The 18,298-nt window shown below is 41.7% G+C and overlaps 1 protein-coding gene across 6 annotated transcripts in view; it reads right to left on the bottom strand.

Moving 5' to 3' along the window:
* Positions 1–18,298, bottom strand: part of TBC1D16 (TBC1 domain family member 16) — a 74,135-nt gene that overhangs the window by 52,914 nt on the left and 2,923 nt on the right. For 2 of the 6 annotated variants that reach the window (XM_034412814.3, XM_034412815.3), the window contains exon 2: positions 900–1,143. The exons of the other annotated variants lie outside the window; for them this stretch is intronic. In XM_034412814.3, coding sequence (XP_034268705.1) covers positions 900–1,080 — 181 coding nt within the window. In that variant the 5' untranslated portion in view covers positions 1,081–1,143. The remainder of the gene's footprint in view (positions 1–899; positions 1,144–18,298) is intronic. 6 annotated transcript variants of the gene reach the window in all.

Here is an 18,298-nt window from a genome sequence, read left to right as displayed (position 1 = left end):
CCTAATACGGCAAAGTGAACAGTGGAATGGGTTTTATACAGGTATAAATTTTATTGTACACCATCCAGAGTCCCTCTGTAAAGGGCATAGTTGGTTCTTAGATATGACATATACATGAATAAAAATAAATTAAAATTTCATTTGTATTTTTCTGATATTTGCAAAATCACATAATGATGCTTGCTGACTGAAAACATTCTTCTTTGTGTTACAGCTTATGAAAGCAAAACAAACATTTCAAAATCTAATTCTGGATCTTCTTAATATACTTTAATCCTAAAATGAGGTTCCTCTTTTAGAAGTTCTAATATAGCACATGCCACCTCATACCCAAGCTACAAAAACACCAAGGGAAGGAAATATTTTACACTGAACTAGGAAACTCAGACAAGGAATAGCTGAGACACACTATCTTGCTGGCAATATTTAGCCACTCCCCCTGGATCCATAAACAAAGGAGATAGCAGCTGAAGGTATACAGGGTGAGAGATGAAATAGGCAGTAAGGAAAATTTAAGGAAATAGCTCAGAGGTCTTCAAACTTGGCAGCTTTAACACTTGTGGACTTCAACTCCCAGAATTCTCCAGCCAGCATAGCTTCATTCCTAACAGTCCGTGCTGATAGGGAAGGCTTGAAAAGGAGTTACTCACAACCCTATTGACTTAGCTCCAGTTCTCCAATCCCCAAGAGAACAGCAACTGTATTTAGAGTTATGCATTAACACTAGTCTTGAATATTGCTGATAACAAAGGGAGATCAGAGAGGAGCAGAGCAGGATTGAAGTGCATGCCTCAGTTCCCTCTACACTTACAAGCATTAGATGCCTGAAGTGGGCTTCAGAGATTCTGCTACACACATAGTCCTAAAGAGACTTCTTGATGTTTGCTAGCCATCCTCACCTGGATGATGTTCCACAACACCTTGCAGCATCTCAGGGGGGTGGACACAAACATTGTTCTTGGAATAGATAATCTCTCCATCCAAGATGGAAGACGAACCACCACAGCTGCTGCTGGCATTTAAGGTCAGGAGATCCGATGCTTTGGAAGAGGCACGACGGAGGAGTCTTCCCAGAGACATTGCCAAGGAAATGTTTCCATTCTCTATCAGCTTCAGTCAAGCACCTAATTCAGAGAGTAAGGTCTGCCCAGGGAAAACAAAAAGCAAAACCACACACATACACAAATTAGAATAGATGCAATGAATAGGTAACAACAGAAAGACACATTGCTCCCCTCTCCTCATTCAAATGAAGTACTTTGGTTGGGATGGTCTAAGAAGCTTCTGACTTTTATGGTGTCACTCACCCTACTAAAACTTGGTAAAGAAAACTCAACATTAAAGTAAAGTCTTCATAATACAATTCCTATTTACAACTTTAGGTGACTCTTGTACCTAACAAGTGCTCCCCAAGGCTTATAACATGAGCCTTTCTGAATTTGCCACATGTTTTACTGATTTTCCTTCAAGGTATTAGACTTGCCATTGATCTGGATTGTACAATATTAACCCCCATTTTTCTCATTCAAGCACTGGTAAACAAAATACCGCTTCACTTCTAGGTATATGGCTTCAACCTCAGATTTTTAGTGCTACGTTTGACATAGACTTATTTTTTATCCTGCAGTTGAGCTGAGATGCAAAGACGCAAACTAATTTAGGAAATGTGTGAAACTCTCTCATAAGTTAGTCATATAAGAAATAAATAAAAAACAGGCATTATGCAAAAGAAATTCCTTTGGATGCTGCAATAGTCTCTGAAACAAATATCCCCAGTGAAAAGTTAATTTTAGCTCAAAAAGATATTGACAGTAAACACATTTGCATCTGTTATTTATTTGCTTTGGTTCTTTATTGGATGAATTTGGGGAAGTGCCTTCAGACAGAATACCTTAAATGGATCAGCATAAGGATGTAACCTGAACCTTAATGTAACTGCTCTAGCATAGCAACAAAGCTTTGTGAGCATTGCCTTTGAGTCCTGTTGAATATAGGCCTGAAATAGCTCACACCTGCCATCACCTGCACAATATATGAATTGACAAGTGGAAGGAAAGGTTGCCTCTTGAAGGCAGACGCAACCTTCCTCTTGTGCTCTAGAGAGCGCCAGCCTAGCCTCTTCTAATTTCCATGGCCTTTAAAGCAACCGTAAGATTTGGAGATACCAACCAAGACACTGCAAAGCAGAAAGACCTTTTTGGCTTAAGAATGGCAAACCAAAAGAGGCAAGAAAAAGACAAACAGAAAAATACTGGCTTTAATTAAACTGTACTGTGTGTCTGACTTGTTAAATAATTCACAAGAAAGCAAGCTAATGAGAATGGAGCTATAACTAAGAGATAGAAAGAATATAGTGTCTTGCCTGTGAGATGGGCAGTTATAATTAATAACTAACTGTACCATACTTTGTACAGGAATGAAAGAAGTAGGCATGTAGGAGCAAAAAGAGAGGTATATGGGTACAAAGAGAGAGGCATTCACAGCAATACTCCCCTTCAAATCAACAAAGCAATAAAGGAGGTCGTCCTTGTTTAATGACACTTGTTCTGCACTGAATGAGTGGTAGCTACAACTGGGTAGTCATGCTTATTTTCTCATGAGGCCTATACTTGAAAACCCATGCAGTCCTTGCTTAATGATGGCAACTGCCATCACTAAGTGGAGCAGTCACATGTTATGACTTTTGACAATGTCACTTAACAATGGACTTTCCATCCTGAATTAGCATCTTTAAGTGAGGTCTACCTATAGTGAAGATGTACTAATAAACAAATATTTCCTGCCCAAACTTTAATCTATGACCAGTTTTCTTCTTCTTCCAGGCACTTTCCCTCTTAAACCTTGCCAATCTTAACACCTAGCAGTTAATTTATGCAAACCCAGAGATGAAGCAGCAGGCTGTATCTTTTCTTCAGTATCCTTTCAGAGGTAGTGTTTGTTGACTTGCTTAACTTAGTTACTGAATTAACCCTTCTTCTTCCAGGTTTATGGATTATTACAATGAACCGTCAAATAAGATGGGTTTGCATAAGGCACCAAGTTGCGAGAGAGCAAACCAAGGTTAAAATTAGCTTAATGTCCAAATGCAGCCCTTGGGTCTTTAGTAGACCTTGTTAAATGCATGGTGGGAATGCACTGACCACAGCATCTCAATCATCACTACTAAAATGAAGAAAGAAAGCTGCACAGGTTTGAGTGTAAATTCTTAGATATATTCTGGTTCTCAAAACTTAGGGCTTTGTAATGAGCTTTCAAAATTCTCCATCAAATATATGGGAAGAGAAACTGAATGGAAGCAATGGCATATTGCAGGCTGGTTGACGTACATTCTGGAAAATATAATGAAGTAAAGAAGTAAACATAAAGAAATATTGGGCCTTCCAAGAAGTAACCCAATTGGATTTCTGCAGTTGTTTTCCTAGATTCTTTTTTAAGAGGTCAGCCAGCGTGTAAATCCAAACTTTCAAGAAAAAGACGTCATCAAAGATACCTGAACAAACTTCATAAACCATGAGATGGGATGGGTTATTCCTCACTAAAAACTAACTATGCATTGCCTAAATTGGCCCTGACATCTTGTTTCTGTTGATTCCATGACGCCATCTTCACCTCATCCACAGCACACCTAAGACAGGTTTAAGTTACTCTTAGCTGCTCCTAAAATACACTTCCCCTCTTGTCACAACAGCATCCAAAAGTACAGGGACTCCTTGACTTACAACCACAGATAAGCCCAACTTTTCCATTGCTGAGCCAGGCAATTGTTAAGAAAGCTGCACCTCATTTTATGACCTTTTTTGCCAATTGTTAAGCAAATCACTGCAGTTGTGAATTGTGAGGTTGTTAAGCGAAACTGGCTTCTCCCACTGACTTTGTCAAAAGCCAGCTGGGAAGGTTACAAATGGTGATCATATGATCGGGGAGGCTGCAACCACTTTGGTAAATATATGACCCAAATTTTGATCATATGATCATGGGGATGCTGCAACACTGGTGGAAGCCAGTGACTTACACTTTTTAGTGCTGTTGTAACTTCGAACAGTCATTAAACGAATGTTTGTAAGTGGAGGACTACCTGTAGCCTCAAAATGTGTAAAATTTGTGATGTTTTGCCACGTTATACCAGAGGCAAGGTCAGAGAACCATGAACAGAAACAACAAAGGCAGAATATGGATCAACCACAATTTTCATACTAATACATTTTTTTTTTGGCCAGTTCAAGGACAGTGACATTGTACCCTGGTTTAATAGTGGACAAAAAAACAACAACCCTGTCCCCAGGGCTCAACAGAACCAACAAGTCTTTACAGACTTTCTGAAAGTCTTTTCAAAGTAATAAAACAAAAACCAAAAATCATCTCCAAACTGGATAAATGAACCTTAAAATGGCAAAGGGAAACCAGAGAGTATTAACAATAAAACTCACATTTCTCAAATAAATTTTAATAAATGGCATCTGCGCTGGCTATGAGCAATCAGGAAAGGATATTGGATAAAATTGGGAGGTTAAATGTACTTTTAGTGCAGTGTTTCTCAACCTTTGTCAATTTAAAGATCTGTGAACTTCATGTTCTGACCCAGCCATAGCAGAACCAATAAACAGACTCCTTGTCCTGAAACCCCCCCTTTTTATATAGCTACTGTGAATTCATGGCATTCACGCACAGAAAAGTCTAGGCAATAATCCTTCCAAGGATTAATTGCAGTAACAGACCTTATCAGTTCCTTGGATAATTGCCAGGCCGAGAGCTTCCAATCTGGCAAGCAGTCTCTGAGGCACGAACCATGATAAGCAAATTTTCCAAAAGAAATACAAATTGTTTCCTGCAACCACCACTCCCCTTTTGCTTCTATTTATTCCCCAGCCAGGGAGGGGTCATTCAGCGTCCATATCTGCCTTTCTTCCTGAGTCGGTTCCTGTTCCTCAGTTGTTCTTCTCTCCTGACAGCTCTGCGCATATGCGTATCTGGAACAGGCCCCAGCTGTTCTTCCTCCCCACTTATCTCCCACTCCGAAGACAGCTGGGAAATGTCGGAAGGCCCTGGCTCTATCTCTGCTTCCCACGCAGAGCATCCATCAGAGCCTTCCCCAGACTCCAGGACTGGCCCAAGTTCCTCCGCAACCTCCTCATTGTCTGAGTCTGCTGCCAGCTCCGCTTGGCAGCTGGCGGGTCATAACACTTCAACTCTCAGAATTGTGGCAGTTGAAGTTCACAGATGCTACGATTATTTGGTGCATGATTCCTATAAGGCAAATGCTATGAATTATTAGGAATAGAATAAAACTGAAAGAACTTGCAATACGTTAAAGGTAAAGGTAAAGGTTCCCCTTGCACATATGTGCTAGTCGTTCCTGACTCTAAGGGATGGTGCTCATCTCCATTTCAAAGCCAAAGAGCCACCACTGTCTCGGTGGTCATGTGGCCGGCATGACTAACTGCCAAAGGTGCATGGAACGCTGTTACCTTCCCACCAAAGGTCGTTGGCAGAAGCTGGGACAAGTAACGGGAGCTCACCCCACTATGCAGCACTAGGAATTCGAACCACTCAACTGCCGACCTTTTGATCGACAAACTCAGTGTCTTAGTCACTGAGCCACCGTGTCCCTCTTCCAATCTATATATATAAAAGTGAAAACCACTCACGCATTAATCACGAAATCTCCAGAACCGTAAAGCCTACAAACCTGAAATTTGCCACGGATGTTCCTCTTGGCTTCTAGGTACTCACTAAGAAAGGATTTTTCGAAATGACCATCAGAGTATTAGTATTTACTATATTATTATAACATGCTCTGATGCTAGTTAGACGTTCTACTCCCCCTCCCAACTTGAAAATAACTCTGGAGAGAATGGGATAGCATAGGACAGGCTTCTGTGGGGCAAGCCTCATGGAAAGAAGGGGCTAGAAAGCCTGAGGGAGAGAAGGGGATAGGATAGGGGAGGCTTCTGTGGTGCCAGCCTGAGGGAGAGAAGGGGAGAGGAGAGGATCTATGGGGCCAGCCTAAGGGAGAGAACAGGAGAGGAGAGGCCGATCGTAACTACTCATTAATTTTAAAATTAATGAGTAGTCAGTAATCAATTTAATTTTAAATTGGTAAGTCTCAATTTATCAAGCCCCATCACATAGTTTCGTAGCGAAGCACGGGTATCCAGCTAGTACATTATAAATCCACAATATGACCATACTCTCAATAGGTCTCTTACAACAAAAGACTTAATTGTAGTTGGGTGTTTTACAATAAAATAAAGGAAGGTATGGAGAGCTATTACAATTTAAGTTGGGTCCAAATAAAAAGTGTTTGCTTTACACGAGCCAAAGTATAGCCAAAAATTTGTTTTGAGTGGGGAAAAAAAAGATTACCAAGCCAGCTTGGCAGAAAGCAGCCTACATTCCTCACTTTTTTTTTTTTTTTGCCTGAAATCTTTATCAGTAAAAACAGGAAAGGCTAATAAAATATAGGATGTTAAACCCTCTACGTACTTTATACATTCTTTAGCTATTCTGACCTTGAAGGAAAATGATAGTCCCTTGTAAAAGGCAACGGAGGGATATTCCAGCAGTGGCATTAGGTTATCTGTATAGCTCATTTCAGAATTGATAAAGATGCTTGACATTAGAATATTGTATGTGCAAAAATTGTATTATCTTATTCTGTTCTTTAATTTTGGTCAAACATGAGACAGGAATTAGCAAGTAAACAAATTATTTTTTTTTAAAAAAGATTAAAGATAGAATAGAGGATAATGTCATTGCAATTCTCCAACTGAAGAAGGAAAGTTCTGTTTTTCTCTTCACCATGCCCTGGTGGTGCAGTGGTTAGAATGCAGTATTGCAGGCTAATTCTGCTGACTGCCAGCAGTTCAATTCTGACCAGCTCAAGATTGACCTTCTATCCTTCTGAGGTCGGTAAAATGAGGACCCAGATTGCTGGGGGGCAATATGCTGACTCTATAAACCGCTTAGAGAGGGCTGTAAAACACTAAGATGCGGTATATAAGTCTAAGCGTTATTGCTATTGCCATTGTGTATAGGTAGTCCTCACTTTATAACCACAATGGGCCCAGAATTTTGGTTATAAGTCATTGCAGTCATTAAACATGTGATGTGATCTAACTTGATTTTATGACTGTGTGAGAAGAGGACAAATGGGTCGTGATTTTTGCTAAAATTGTATAGGCCTTAATATGATAGTAGGCCTCAAATGAATTGCTATATATTAAAGTACCAGCCAGAATGATTGCTCAAGAATAACACAATATATGTAATCAGCTATACTAAAGCAATTTTGTAATATGTATTTGCAAAGTAAATAGTTTTAGAGGCTATTTTGGCCTAGGAACATTAAGACGTGTTGGAAATAAGGAACTGAAATTAGCAGCTGATAGATTTCACATGTACACGCAAGTATGTGCTAATTAATGAAATACAGGGAAGTAATTACAGTAAAATTCCATCTACTGAGGGGCTGTCTGAATAAAGGTATAAAAGAAGAAGATGGGTCTCAGATCAGGTTCACTAGCTGTAGCTATTCCTTGCTGGACTTAGCTATCGTCTCTGGACCTCATTGCAATGGGTAATTGATGTAAGTGCCGTATTTTTTGGAGTATAAGACGCTCCAGACTATAAGACGCACCTACTTTTTTGGGGGAGGAAAACAAGAAAAAAACCTCTGCCTCTGCCTCCTAGCAATTTGCCTCCTTGCAGCAAACAGCCTGCTTTAGTTTCATTTTTATTTTCAGCACAGCCTGATTAGCACAAGAAAAAAAAAATCTGCCTCTGCCTCCCAGCAATTTGCATCCTTGCAGCAAATGGGGCACGTGGCAATAGAAAATGGCAATCCCTGCAGCCTGAAACTGCAGGGTTGGGAGGCTGATCCAACCGACAAATCAGCTGCTTGTGCTAATCAGGCTGTGCTGAAGCTGAAACGGGCTGTTTGCTGCAAAGAGGTAAATTGCTGGGAGGCAGAGGCCAAATGGTGGGGGCCAGTGGGTGCGCGGGGTTACATTCGGTATATAAGATGCACCCAAATTTTCACCCTCTTTTAGGGGGGAAAGTGCGTCTTATACTCCGAAAAATACGGTAATGTGATGGTTTTTCATGTTCCAAATTGCTCATGAAATAAACCTCTGAATCGTAAAGTAAGAATTGTTTCTTACTTTACGATTTCTGCTGGAAAATGACAAAAAAGTTTCAAATAATAGTCAGGTGACTAAAGATGTCGCAACTGGTCATAAATGAGTCGGCTGCCAAGCACCCAAAATTATGTGACTACAGAGTGTGTGTGTGTGTGTATGTGTGTGTGTGAAGCAGTTGTAATTTTGAGCATGAGTCATATCTTTTTTTAAGTCAGTCATAACTTTGAATGGTCTTTACTTAATGGTCATTAAGTAAAGTCTACTTTGCAATAAGTCTCTTCATAGACCTTGATGTAAAAATGTGTCATTGACAAGACTATATCCTCATGTTCAACTATCTAATCTTTTGCTATGAGCACAGCATACATAAAACATAGAATATAACAGATTTTAGCTTTAATCAACAGACTGTACAGGTAATTGATTTCTGATATCTGAGACTTTGGAAGATTACTTCAATATAGAGTAGCAAAGCAATACCTAGCACAGTGATGGCTAACCTTTTTGCCGTCGCGTGCCAACGGCGGGGGAAGTGCGGGGGGGTTGCGCGCACATGTGCCCACACCCATAATTCAATGTGGCCAGCCCCCCGCACATGCATGTGCGACACCCTCCCCGCGCTCCCCCCGCTTTTGGCACGCGATGTCACGGTGGGACTGGGAGGCCTGTTTTTCGCCCTCCCCAGGCTTCAAAGCCTTTCTAGGTGCCTGGGGAAGGCAAAAACTGCCTTCCTCAACCCCCTGGAGGCCCTCCGGAGGCCAGAAACAGCCCATTATCCGACTTCCGGTGGGTCCAGAAGGCCTGAAAATTAGCTGACTGGCATGCACATGTGCGATGGAGCTGAGCTAGGGCAACTTTCGCGTGCCCAGAGATATGACTCTGTGTGCCACCTGTGGCACGCGTGCCGTAGGTTTGCCATCACAGACCTAGCAATACCCCTACCTGGGCTCTGGGCAGTCTCCTCAGCATATTTACATGACACACTTCTTATGGCTCTGTAAACCTCATGACAATAATGTGTGAACCTTCAAGCCACAAGGTTCAGATGTGCTGCTTATTTACACAGTAAGTAGCAGCATTCCTATATTTGGGGGGGAAAGGGACATATAACCTGACAGCAATGACAAGATATTCTGTGCCTGAATCTCATAGAACCGTGATGGCGAACCTATGGCACGCGTTCCACAGGTGGCACACAGAGCCATCTTTCCAGGCATGCGAGCTGTCGCCCAACTTACCTGCAGCTGCGCATGTGCACGCACCCCAGTTGGTGTTTAGGCCGGTACGCATGCGCACAATTCAGGGGACCCACCTGGTCGTCTGAGCTCTCCTGTGCATGCACGCGTGTTTGCACATGTGCACGTGAGTATTTGCGTGCAGTGAGTGCATGCATAGACAGTGTTCGTGCACATGCATTGCGCGTGTGAAAACCGTACGCATGCGCAGATGGTGTGATTGTGCGATCAGTGCACAGGGGTGTCATGTATAACTTGCACGCACAACACAGGGGGGAGCCGCGCGTAAGACACACGCATGCGCAGATGGTGTGGTTGAGCATGCAGCGCACGGGGCACATGCACAAAAGCCATGCGCATGTGCAGATGGTGCAGTTGCGTGTGCAGCACACAGGGAAGGAGCCGCACATTAGCGCGGATAGCACAAGCACGTGCAAAGCACATACCTGTTCGGCACTCAGTGAGTAAAAGGTTCACCACCACTGTCGTAAAAGAACACCTTACTTGAGGTATGAGTAAAGCAGTCTGAATATTATAAAGTCTGGACAATAAGTGTGATTGTATGCACCCTTTTCAAAATCCATGGGGATCCCTTAAGTACACATGGTTACAAAGTAGACAAAGTTTAAGGACACTGAGGAAAAGCAGCTTCAATTTTACAATCTAAATTACCTATTTCTCTCAATCTGGATTAGGAATTCAGACTTTCCAAAATAGAAGCAGCTCATTCTGGACATTAACTCGCATGGCACAAACTTCACCCTTCCACACTCCTTCGATATATATATATATAAGGATATCTGATTCGAAATGTTCCAGCTGCTATTTTAACAAATATTATGCAGTCTTTATTCAGACTTTTTCCGCATGACAACTCTTGTCCCTGAACAGCTCAACACTGTGGGGGTTTTAATCCATCCATCAGCTGTTTCATGGACCAAGCCCAAGACTGCCAGCACCCAGGCCAAGATAAACTGAGTCGCCAGCTGATTTGATCACATTCTCATTAAGTATTCAGTCAGCACAATCTCTCCCCCCACCCCACAAGCCTTTCCCTCCAGAACAAAAGGCCACAGGGCAACATCCCATTGGCAGGTTTTCTGCCACAATCTCCACTTGCTCCAATTGTGCCGTTTCTCCTTATCAGTGGGAACAATGGAGGAAAGCCTTTTGATAATGACTTGGCTGAAAGCATGATTTCTGATTGACGGCTTGGCAACCGTTACAAGGACCCAACCAGGACAGGCAGAAACTAGTTCTTCACAGAAAAACCCTGAAGATTTGCATAATTTGGTGAAAGGCATAAAAGATGCATGGCTGGAGAAGGGGTAGAACTATACACAGTCTTGAGAAAATACGCAAAACTCTTTCCTAGAACCATAATCTCAAGTAAAGAAACAGCGGGATTAAAAAAAAAAGGGATAACGGAAGGGATAAAACATTGGACAGTGGCTCTTATCAAATTTTAATGCATAAACTGATTTTTCATGTTTCTTAAACAACTCTGTTTTTTTAGATATATATATAGGCCACTTAATCTCCAGGAAAGAGAATGCACCACTTCTCCATTTTTCTTCACAGGTTTGGGAGTTAAACTAAGACAAATCAGAGGTTTATCTGCCTCATTAGAGCTCTTCAACAGGAACTGCCATAGTAGGTTAGAGGTTTTAGGAACATATTCCAAGGAAGGAAGCCATGACTGAGTTTAGCTGTCTGAGAATTGTAATGGGGATAATGCTCAGCAATAAACATGGATCAAGCAGCAAATCTCTAGCAAGTATGTGGGATTTTTGAGTTCCCACATCACTTTATATTATAGTGGAATTTGTTTAAACCCAGCAAGCTTAGGTCAATGGGCTTCATTAAGAAACTGTTCAAATCGCAACAATCTAAACACCAACCACTATAGCATTTTAGCACTTCCATAGTAAAAGCCTTAAACAGGACTACTATCTGCAATCTTTATTTAAAATGCACTTTTTCAAAAGAAGGCCTCAAGGGATTCTTGTAGCTGCCATTTAAGCCATAAAATCCATATATAGGTAGTCCTCAACTTACAACAGTTCATTTAAGAATCGCTTGAAATTACAACGGCACTGAAAAAAGGGATTTATATCAGTGGTGGGTTGCTACCGGTTTGCCCCGGATTGGGCAAACCTGTAGCGGCAGCGGGAGGCACTACCCACCTGCCCGGACATCTCTGTGCATGCGCAGAAGTGTCGTGCACGCAGATGAGTGCCCATGCGCCCGCGAGCAAACCAGTAGCAACCGCAATTGAAACCCACTACTGATTTATATCCTTTTTCACACTTATATACCATTGCAGCATCCCCATGGGCACGTGATCAGCTTGGCATCTGACTCATATTTATAATGGTTGCAGTGTCCCGGGATCATGTGATCACCTTTTGCAACCTTCTGACACACAAAGTCAATGGGGAAGCCAGATTCACTTAACAACCATGTTACTAACTTAATAACTGCAGTGATTCACTTAACAACTGTGGCACGAAAGATCATAAGATGGGGAAAACTCACTTAACAAATGTTTCGCTTAGCAACATACGTTTTGGGCTCAGTTGTGGTCATAAGTCAAGGACTACCTGTAATACAAAACAGCAACTATAAAAATAAAGATTCTCTTGAAGTGACCACATGGAAGTCAATGTAATTTTTTTCAAAGGCTACAGAGAATGAGCCATAATGGAGTAGGCAACGAGTACAATTATAGAAGGAACATCAAATTACACCTGCCATAATTCTAACAAAAACAAACACTTGAGCATGTCATCTGTAGATATTTTCATTATAGCAGATATCCATGAGCGCTCGAGAGACACTTGATAGATCGCTGAGGTTTTTCCAAAGCCACATAACTACACTCCAGATTTAGCTGCTGTTATGTGACAAATGCACCGTAACTTTAAAAGTACTTCCATAAAAGGATTCTGGAAAGAGACCTGCAGAAGATGTACCGGTATATTATCAACCATGTATACCAAGAATTATGATTATTCTGGAAAAGCCTGAGCATTTCATAACTGAGAATCTTATACAGATAGTCCTCAACTTACAACCATTCGTTTAGTCTCCATTTGAAATTATAACAGCCCAGAAAAGAGTGACTTATGACTGTTTTTCACACTTAGGACTGTGGTAGCATCCCCACGGTCATGAGATCAAAATTCGGACATTTGGTAAGTGGCATGTATTCAATGTATTTAAGACTATCTTTACGCCAACTAACATAATAATAATGGTTTCATTATTCAAGGAAGAAACACGGAAGAATTTCAGAATTTCACTTAAGTCTATACAACTATACTTCAGAAGAGAATGTATCAATATTTGTTCTGCAAAGCAAACTTCCTGCTATGGGCAGTCTTGTCTTATACAGATATTGCACTTCCCTCTAACTTAGCTATTGTGATTTGACCAGATCAATGTTTGCACTTCTTCAGAAACGTACTGCATTCCTTAACAAAGTAGTTTTCAAACTGTGTCAGGAGAAGGTGAGAAGCCACCACTATTACATGCAATTGTAAAGGTTTGGGGGTATATTCTGAAGCACCTATTTTGGAAAAGACGGTAACAGCATAGCCCAAACTTCTGGCAGTCAGTTACTATCACAGAATATAAAGTGTGCCCTACAATAACGGTTCCATACCACCGGGCTGTGGCCTGTTCTGAACTGGGCTGCACAAGTGGCGGGTGCTTGCACGAGCATGTGAACCTCTATTTGTGTGAATGGCAGGCGCGCAAGCTTGCTGCTGGTGCAATTAGAGCTACACACCTACCACTCCCCACCCCCCCCCCCGGTTCTGTCACCACCAGTTTACAAAACCGGAAAGGCTGCCCTACAGGACACATTCTCCATTAATACACAGAACTTTCTTGGAAGTTTCCCAAGTGACAGAATATCCTGGTTCACACATACTAAACTGTATTATGGTTCACTTGGTTAGGTGAAATCAGGAATAGTGTGGTAGCACCTTTTCAAACTAATACATTAGAATAGGTGTGCAGATCAGTGATGAAATCCAAATTTTTTTACTACCGGTTCTGTGGGCGTGGCTTGGTGGGCATGGCAGGGGAAGGATACTGCAAAATCTCCATTCCCACCCTACTCCAGGGAAAGGATACTGCAAAATCTCCATTCCCACCCCACTCCAGGAGAAGGATACTGCAAAATCCCCATTCCCTCCCCACTCCTGGGAGAAGGATATTGCAAAATCTCCATTCCCACCCCACTCTGGGGCCAGCCAGAGATGCTATTTGCCGGTTCTCTAAACTACTCAAAATTTCCGCTGCCGGAGTGCTGGTTCTCCGAACTGCTCAAAATTTCCACTACCGGTTCTCCAGAACCTGTCAGAACCTGCTGGATTTCATCCCTGGTGCAGATCCTGATTGTGTGAGACAGATCACAAATAACTCATCAATTAGCAATGTGTTAAACAGCTATTGTGCTGCAAAGCAGACATCTAGGTTTGTTGTAGGCTGATTCAGGTCTCGCACAATTAACAGCACAATCGCAAGCCCAACAAACTCCCAAATGAGATGAGAGGTTCCCTCATCTGCTCTGTCTCTCATGTAATCTATGCCATTATCTGCTGGGAATGCTCCTTTGAATTTCATTTAAGGCAAACAGGGTCACACCAATTTTCATGGAAATAATAGACACAAGATGAAAACAAGATTCCAAATCAGGACCAAGTAATTTCAGAGCATTTTAACCTCCCAGGACACTCCATTACATTTCAGTAGCCATTTTAGAAAAAAAGAAACTTCACTTTCATAGTAGTACAAGATGTTCAACTCATATACATCAAAATACATCACATACACCTGTCTCAGGAGGTCTCAATAGGTTTTTAACACATTACAGTTGTTAATTGATAAGGTGCTTGTAATATGAATTACAAATAACCTGTATCTGCATAATCACTCTTTTCCCCCAAAGCCCAACTTGAATCTTACCTGTGAAAATGAGAAAGGAGCAACAGCTCACAAAAAATTACATAATGACGACCTTGGTACTCAAAAGCAACTCAATTGCTTTGAAACTCATCGAATTTGATACTCAACTCATTTGACAAGAAAATTTTGTCCCAGTACTCATCGTTTGTTTGGTACTCAACACACAAGCTAGAACTTGTGACTTGGCCGCCTTGTGACTCACTATATTATGCCTTATGGAAAAAAATTACGTGTTACTCATCATTTTTGGTACTCATTACACCTCTTGGAACCAACGAATACCTCTTAACAACGAATACCAAGATACCACTGTATTTTCATAAAATTAGTTAGCTGAAAAGGTGCTAAGTACTCCGCCTCTCACTTTGTAGTGCATGCATGCACTCATGAGCTTGCCTGCTGCCTCCACACCCTCCCCTGCCCAGCCACACTCCCTAGCACTCACCTATCTGCTGGCCTTCTTACAAGCTTCCATATTTGCGATTTTCCACCAGCATCCCCATTGACTTTGCTTGTTGAAAGGTGGCAGGGAAGTCACAAGCTGCAAAAATGCCAAGTCTTCACTTAACAACCAGATCCCTTACCAATGGAAATTCTGGTCCAAATTACTGTCATCCAGCAAGGACTACCTGTATATTATACTTAACACAGTGTATGATTGTAGGCATTTGAACATATGTGTTCAGTACAAGCCAAAATGATGTCAAGTGCATCATATCATTATGCAAGTATTGTGATTAATATAATCTGAATATTTGAAAGTGACATTATGACATGTTTAATATCACTTGCTCCCCATCCTCTCCTGAAGATGCCCATGATATTGAGATCTGCCCAAGGCCCCTCCTGTTGTAGGTGCTGCAGGGTTTTACTCTCTCCCCCGTCTTTTTCAACTCTCTCCCCTGTCTTTTTCAACATCTACATGAAGCCATTGAGATCATCCCTGGTTTGGGTTTGGTATCATCAGTATGCTGATAATACTCAATTGTATCTTTTGACTCTGGGTCAGCCTAGTGAAGATCTCAGTACCTTGATCCTGGAGGCTGGAGTGCCTGGAGACTATGTGGGTTTGGATGGGGAAAAACCATCTCTAAATCAATCGTACCAAGACCAAGTGGCTGTTTGACCTGGCTGACTTTGTCCTTGGATGGGGTTGCACTTTCCCCTTTAAGGTTGATACACATTATTGGGGACTTCCTGGACTTCCATCTGCTACTCAAAGAGCAGGTGTCAGCTGTGGCTACGACAGACTTTGCATAACTAGTGCATCTGTTATAGCATTTCCTAGATTACAGAGCCTTCAGGCAATCGCTCGTGCCTAGTTACCTTGAGACTTGACTACTGCAATGCTTTCTACATATGCTTCCCTTGAAGATTATCCAGACTCTTCAACCAGTCCAGAACATAGCACACATAACACATCTCACAAGCTATGCGGTTGCCATTTTGTTTCTGGATATGACTCAAGATGCTGGTTGTTACCTGTAAAGCTCTAAATGGCATAAGGCCTTGTTATTTGAGGGACCACCAATCTCCCATAACATCACCCTGGCTGATTTGATCCTGCAGTGTTGGTGTACTTTAAGTTCGTTCAATTAAACAATGTCATCTATCAGGATTCTGGAAGCATTTTCTGCACTCAGGAAAGAGTGTAGAAAAGAACAACTAAGATAATTAGGGGCCTGGAATTTAAAACTTATGAGGAGTAGTTGCAAAAATTGGGTATGGCTAGTCTAGTGAAAGAAGGACTAGGAGTGATATGATAACAGTGTTCAAATATTTGAGGGGCTGCCACAAAAAAGAGGGGTCAATCTATTTTCCAAAGCACCAGAAGACAAGAAACAATGGATAGAAACTAATCAAGGAAAGAATAAACCTAGAACTAAGGAAACATTTCCTAACTGTGAGAACAATGATCCAGTGGAAAAGCTTGCCTTCGGAAGTTCTTGGTACGCCATCACTGGAGGTTTTTAAGAAGAGTCTGGACAGCCACTTGTCTGGAATGGTTTATATTTTATTTATTTATTTTATTTATTGGATTTATATACCGCCCTACTCCCGAAGGACTCAGGGCGGTGAACAGCCACAGAATAAAACACATAAATACAAAAATTTAAAATAGAATAAAAACGAATTAAATAATTTGGCTGAGACAAATTTAAAATACCCAATAATTTAAAAAACAGATTAAAATTTACATTCAAAAGGGGAAAAGATTTAGGCCAGGCCAGCTTGATGAAAGGTTTAAGGTCTCCTACTTGAGCAGTGAGTTTGACTAAAAGAGGTCCAAGTTCCCTTCCAACTCTATTACCTTTTCTGTAGCGAGTTTAGTCTCCCTGGTGTTCAATAAGCCTTTGTGGTGTACTAGCTTTAGAGCAGGGTGTCAAACTCAAGGCCCGCAGGCCGCATCCGGCCTGCAAGGTGCTTAAATCCAGCCTATGGGGCCAGCCTGGAAATATTAAAGGATCGGCCTGCGGTGCCTCTGGTGGCTAAAACGGGCCACATGTGGCCCCCCCATGCCTCGTTTTCACCCTCTATGGCCTCTGCACCACTCTGCTGGCCAAAAATGAGCCAAAAAATGGGCCAAAAGCAGGGCCAAAAGCAGGGCTGAAAATGGGCCAGAAACGGCCCTGAAAACAGGCCGAAAACGGCCCTGAAAACAGCCCAAAAACGGCCCAAAAACAGGGCCGATAACGGCCGGCAGACTGCTGGAGGAGGCCATGGAGGGTGAAAATGAGGCACAGGGGGGCCGCACGCGGACCCCTATGCCCTGTTTTGGCCAGCAGGGTGCTGCAGGAGGCATCTGTCCCACCCCCTGCCCCTACCCCCAGCCCGTGGAGAACTACAATCCTGATCCGGCCCTCAAAGAAATCCAGTTCAACACCCCTGCTTTAGAGCATCTTCTTCATGGTCCTTCAGATATTCTTTCAATGCCTTTTTTCCCCCTTCAGCTGGCTGGTGTACTTCCAACATTCCACTTCCACTTATTTTCCTTGGTAATTAGAGTCTATCAACATCTCTGCATGGAAGGGCATAATTTGTTGTCATTTTTCTAGTCTTCCTATTCAAGACTTTTAGTTCTTCTTGAGTCCAATTCACTATTTTAGCTGTGTATTTAATGACTGGAATTTCCCAAGTGTTAATTGCCTTCATATCATTTTCTCTATTGAGTTGGGACTTTAAGATCTTCTTCACTCTCATGATGTATTATCTTCTAATCTTCTTGCCTTCAGTGTGCCAGCTTGATGTTGCCAGCTTGAAAGATGCCCAGGTATTAGTAGTAGTCATCTTCATCCAGACTTTTGATGTTATCTTCAAAGGCCATCTAGATTTCTTCAGTTTTCACTATTTTTTTTATTTTGTTACCGGTATGTTGTACTATATTAATTTATTTGATTCTTTTTGTTAGTTTTTATTGTTTTAAATGTGGTTTTATATTCTGTAAGCCGCTTTGAGTCGCCATGGGCGAATAGGCAGCAATATTAAATAAATAAATAAATAAATAAATAAATAAATAAATAAATAATTTTTTCCTCTACTGATGGTAAGGGTGGCACATTTATCCAGTCCAAACACCATTGCAATATATTGTCCATATATATGGACATAATTCTGATGGTATTTTTCCATACAATCTTGTCCATGTTATTATCCCCTACCCATTAAGGCAATATCTCACTTTGCTGGGGTGCAAACTGAGTCAGGCTATTTTAATCTGGAGCTCATGCAATAATCAGCACTACAGCCTTAACTGAGTCTCAATTCCTGTCGGTATTGTCCTGGAGCCAAGTTTCAAGAGAGGCATATTGTCCCATGCACCAAACTTGTTTTCTCTGCAAATGCCCTCATCAACATGCAGCCACAATTTACTTCCACTGATTTTGCACATTTCCTTACTGGAAGGCATTTTTTAAATTATTGCCTAAACCAAAACTATGCTGCCGTTTG

The sequence above is a fragment of the Pantherophis guttatus genome, chromosome 2 (genome assembly GCF_059756535.1).
Source record: "Pantherophis guttatus breed Tessera chromosome 2, ASM5975653v1, whole genome shotgun sequence".
In the NCBI taxonomy this organism is placed as follows: Eukaryota; Metazoa; Chordata; class Lepidosauria; order Squamata; family Colubridae; genus Pantherophis; species Pantherophis guttatus.
The sequence above is the reverse complement of the archived record's forward strand: the minus strand, read 5'-3'. Positions and strand labels throughout refer to the sequence as shown.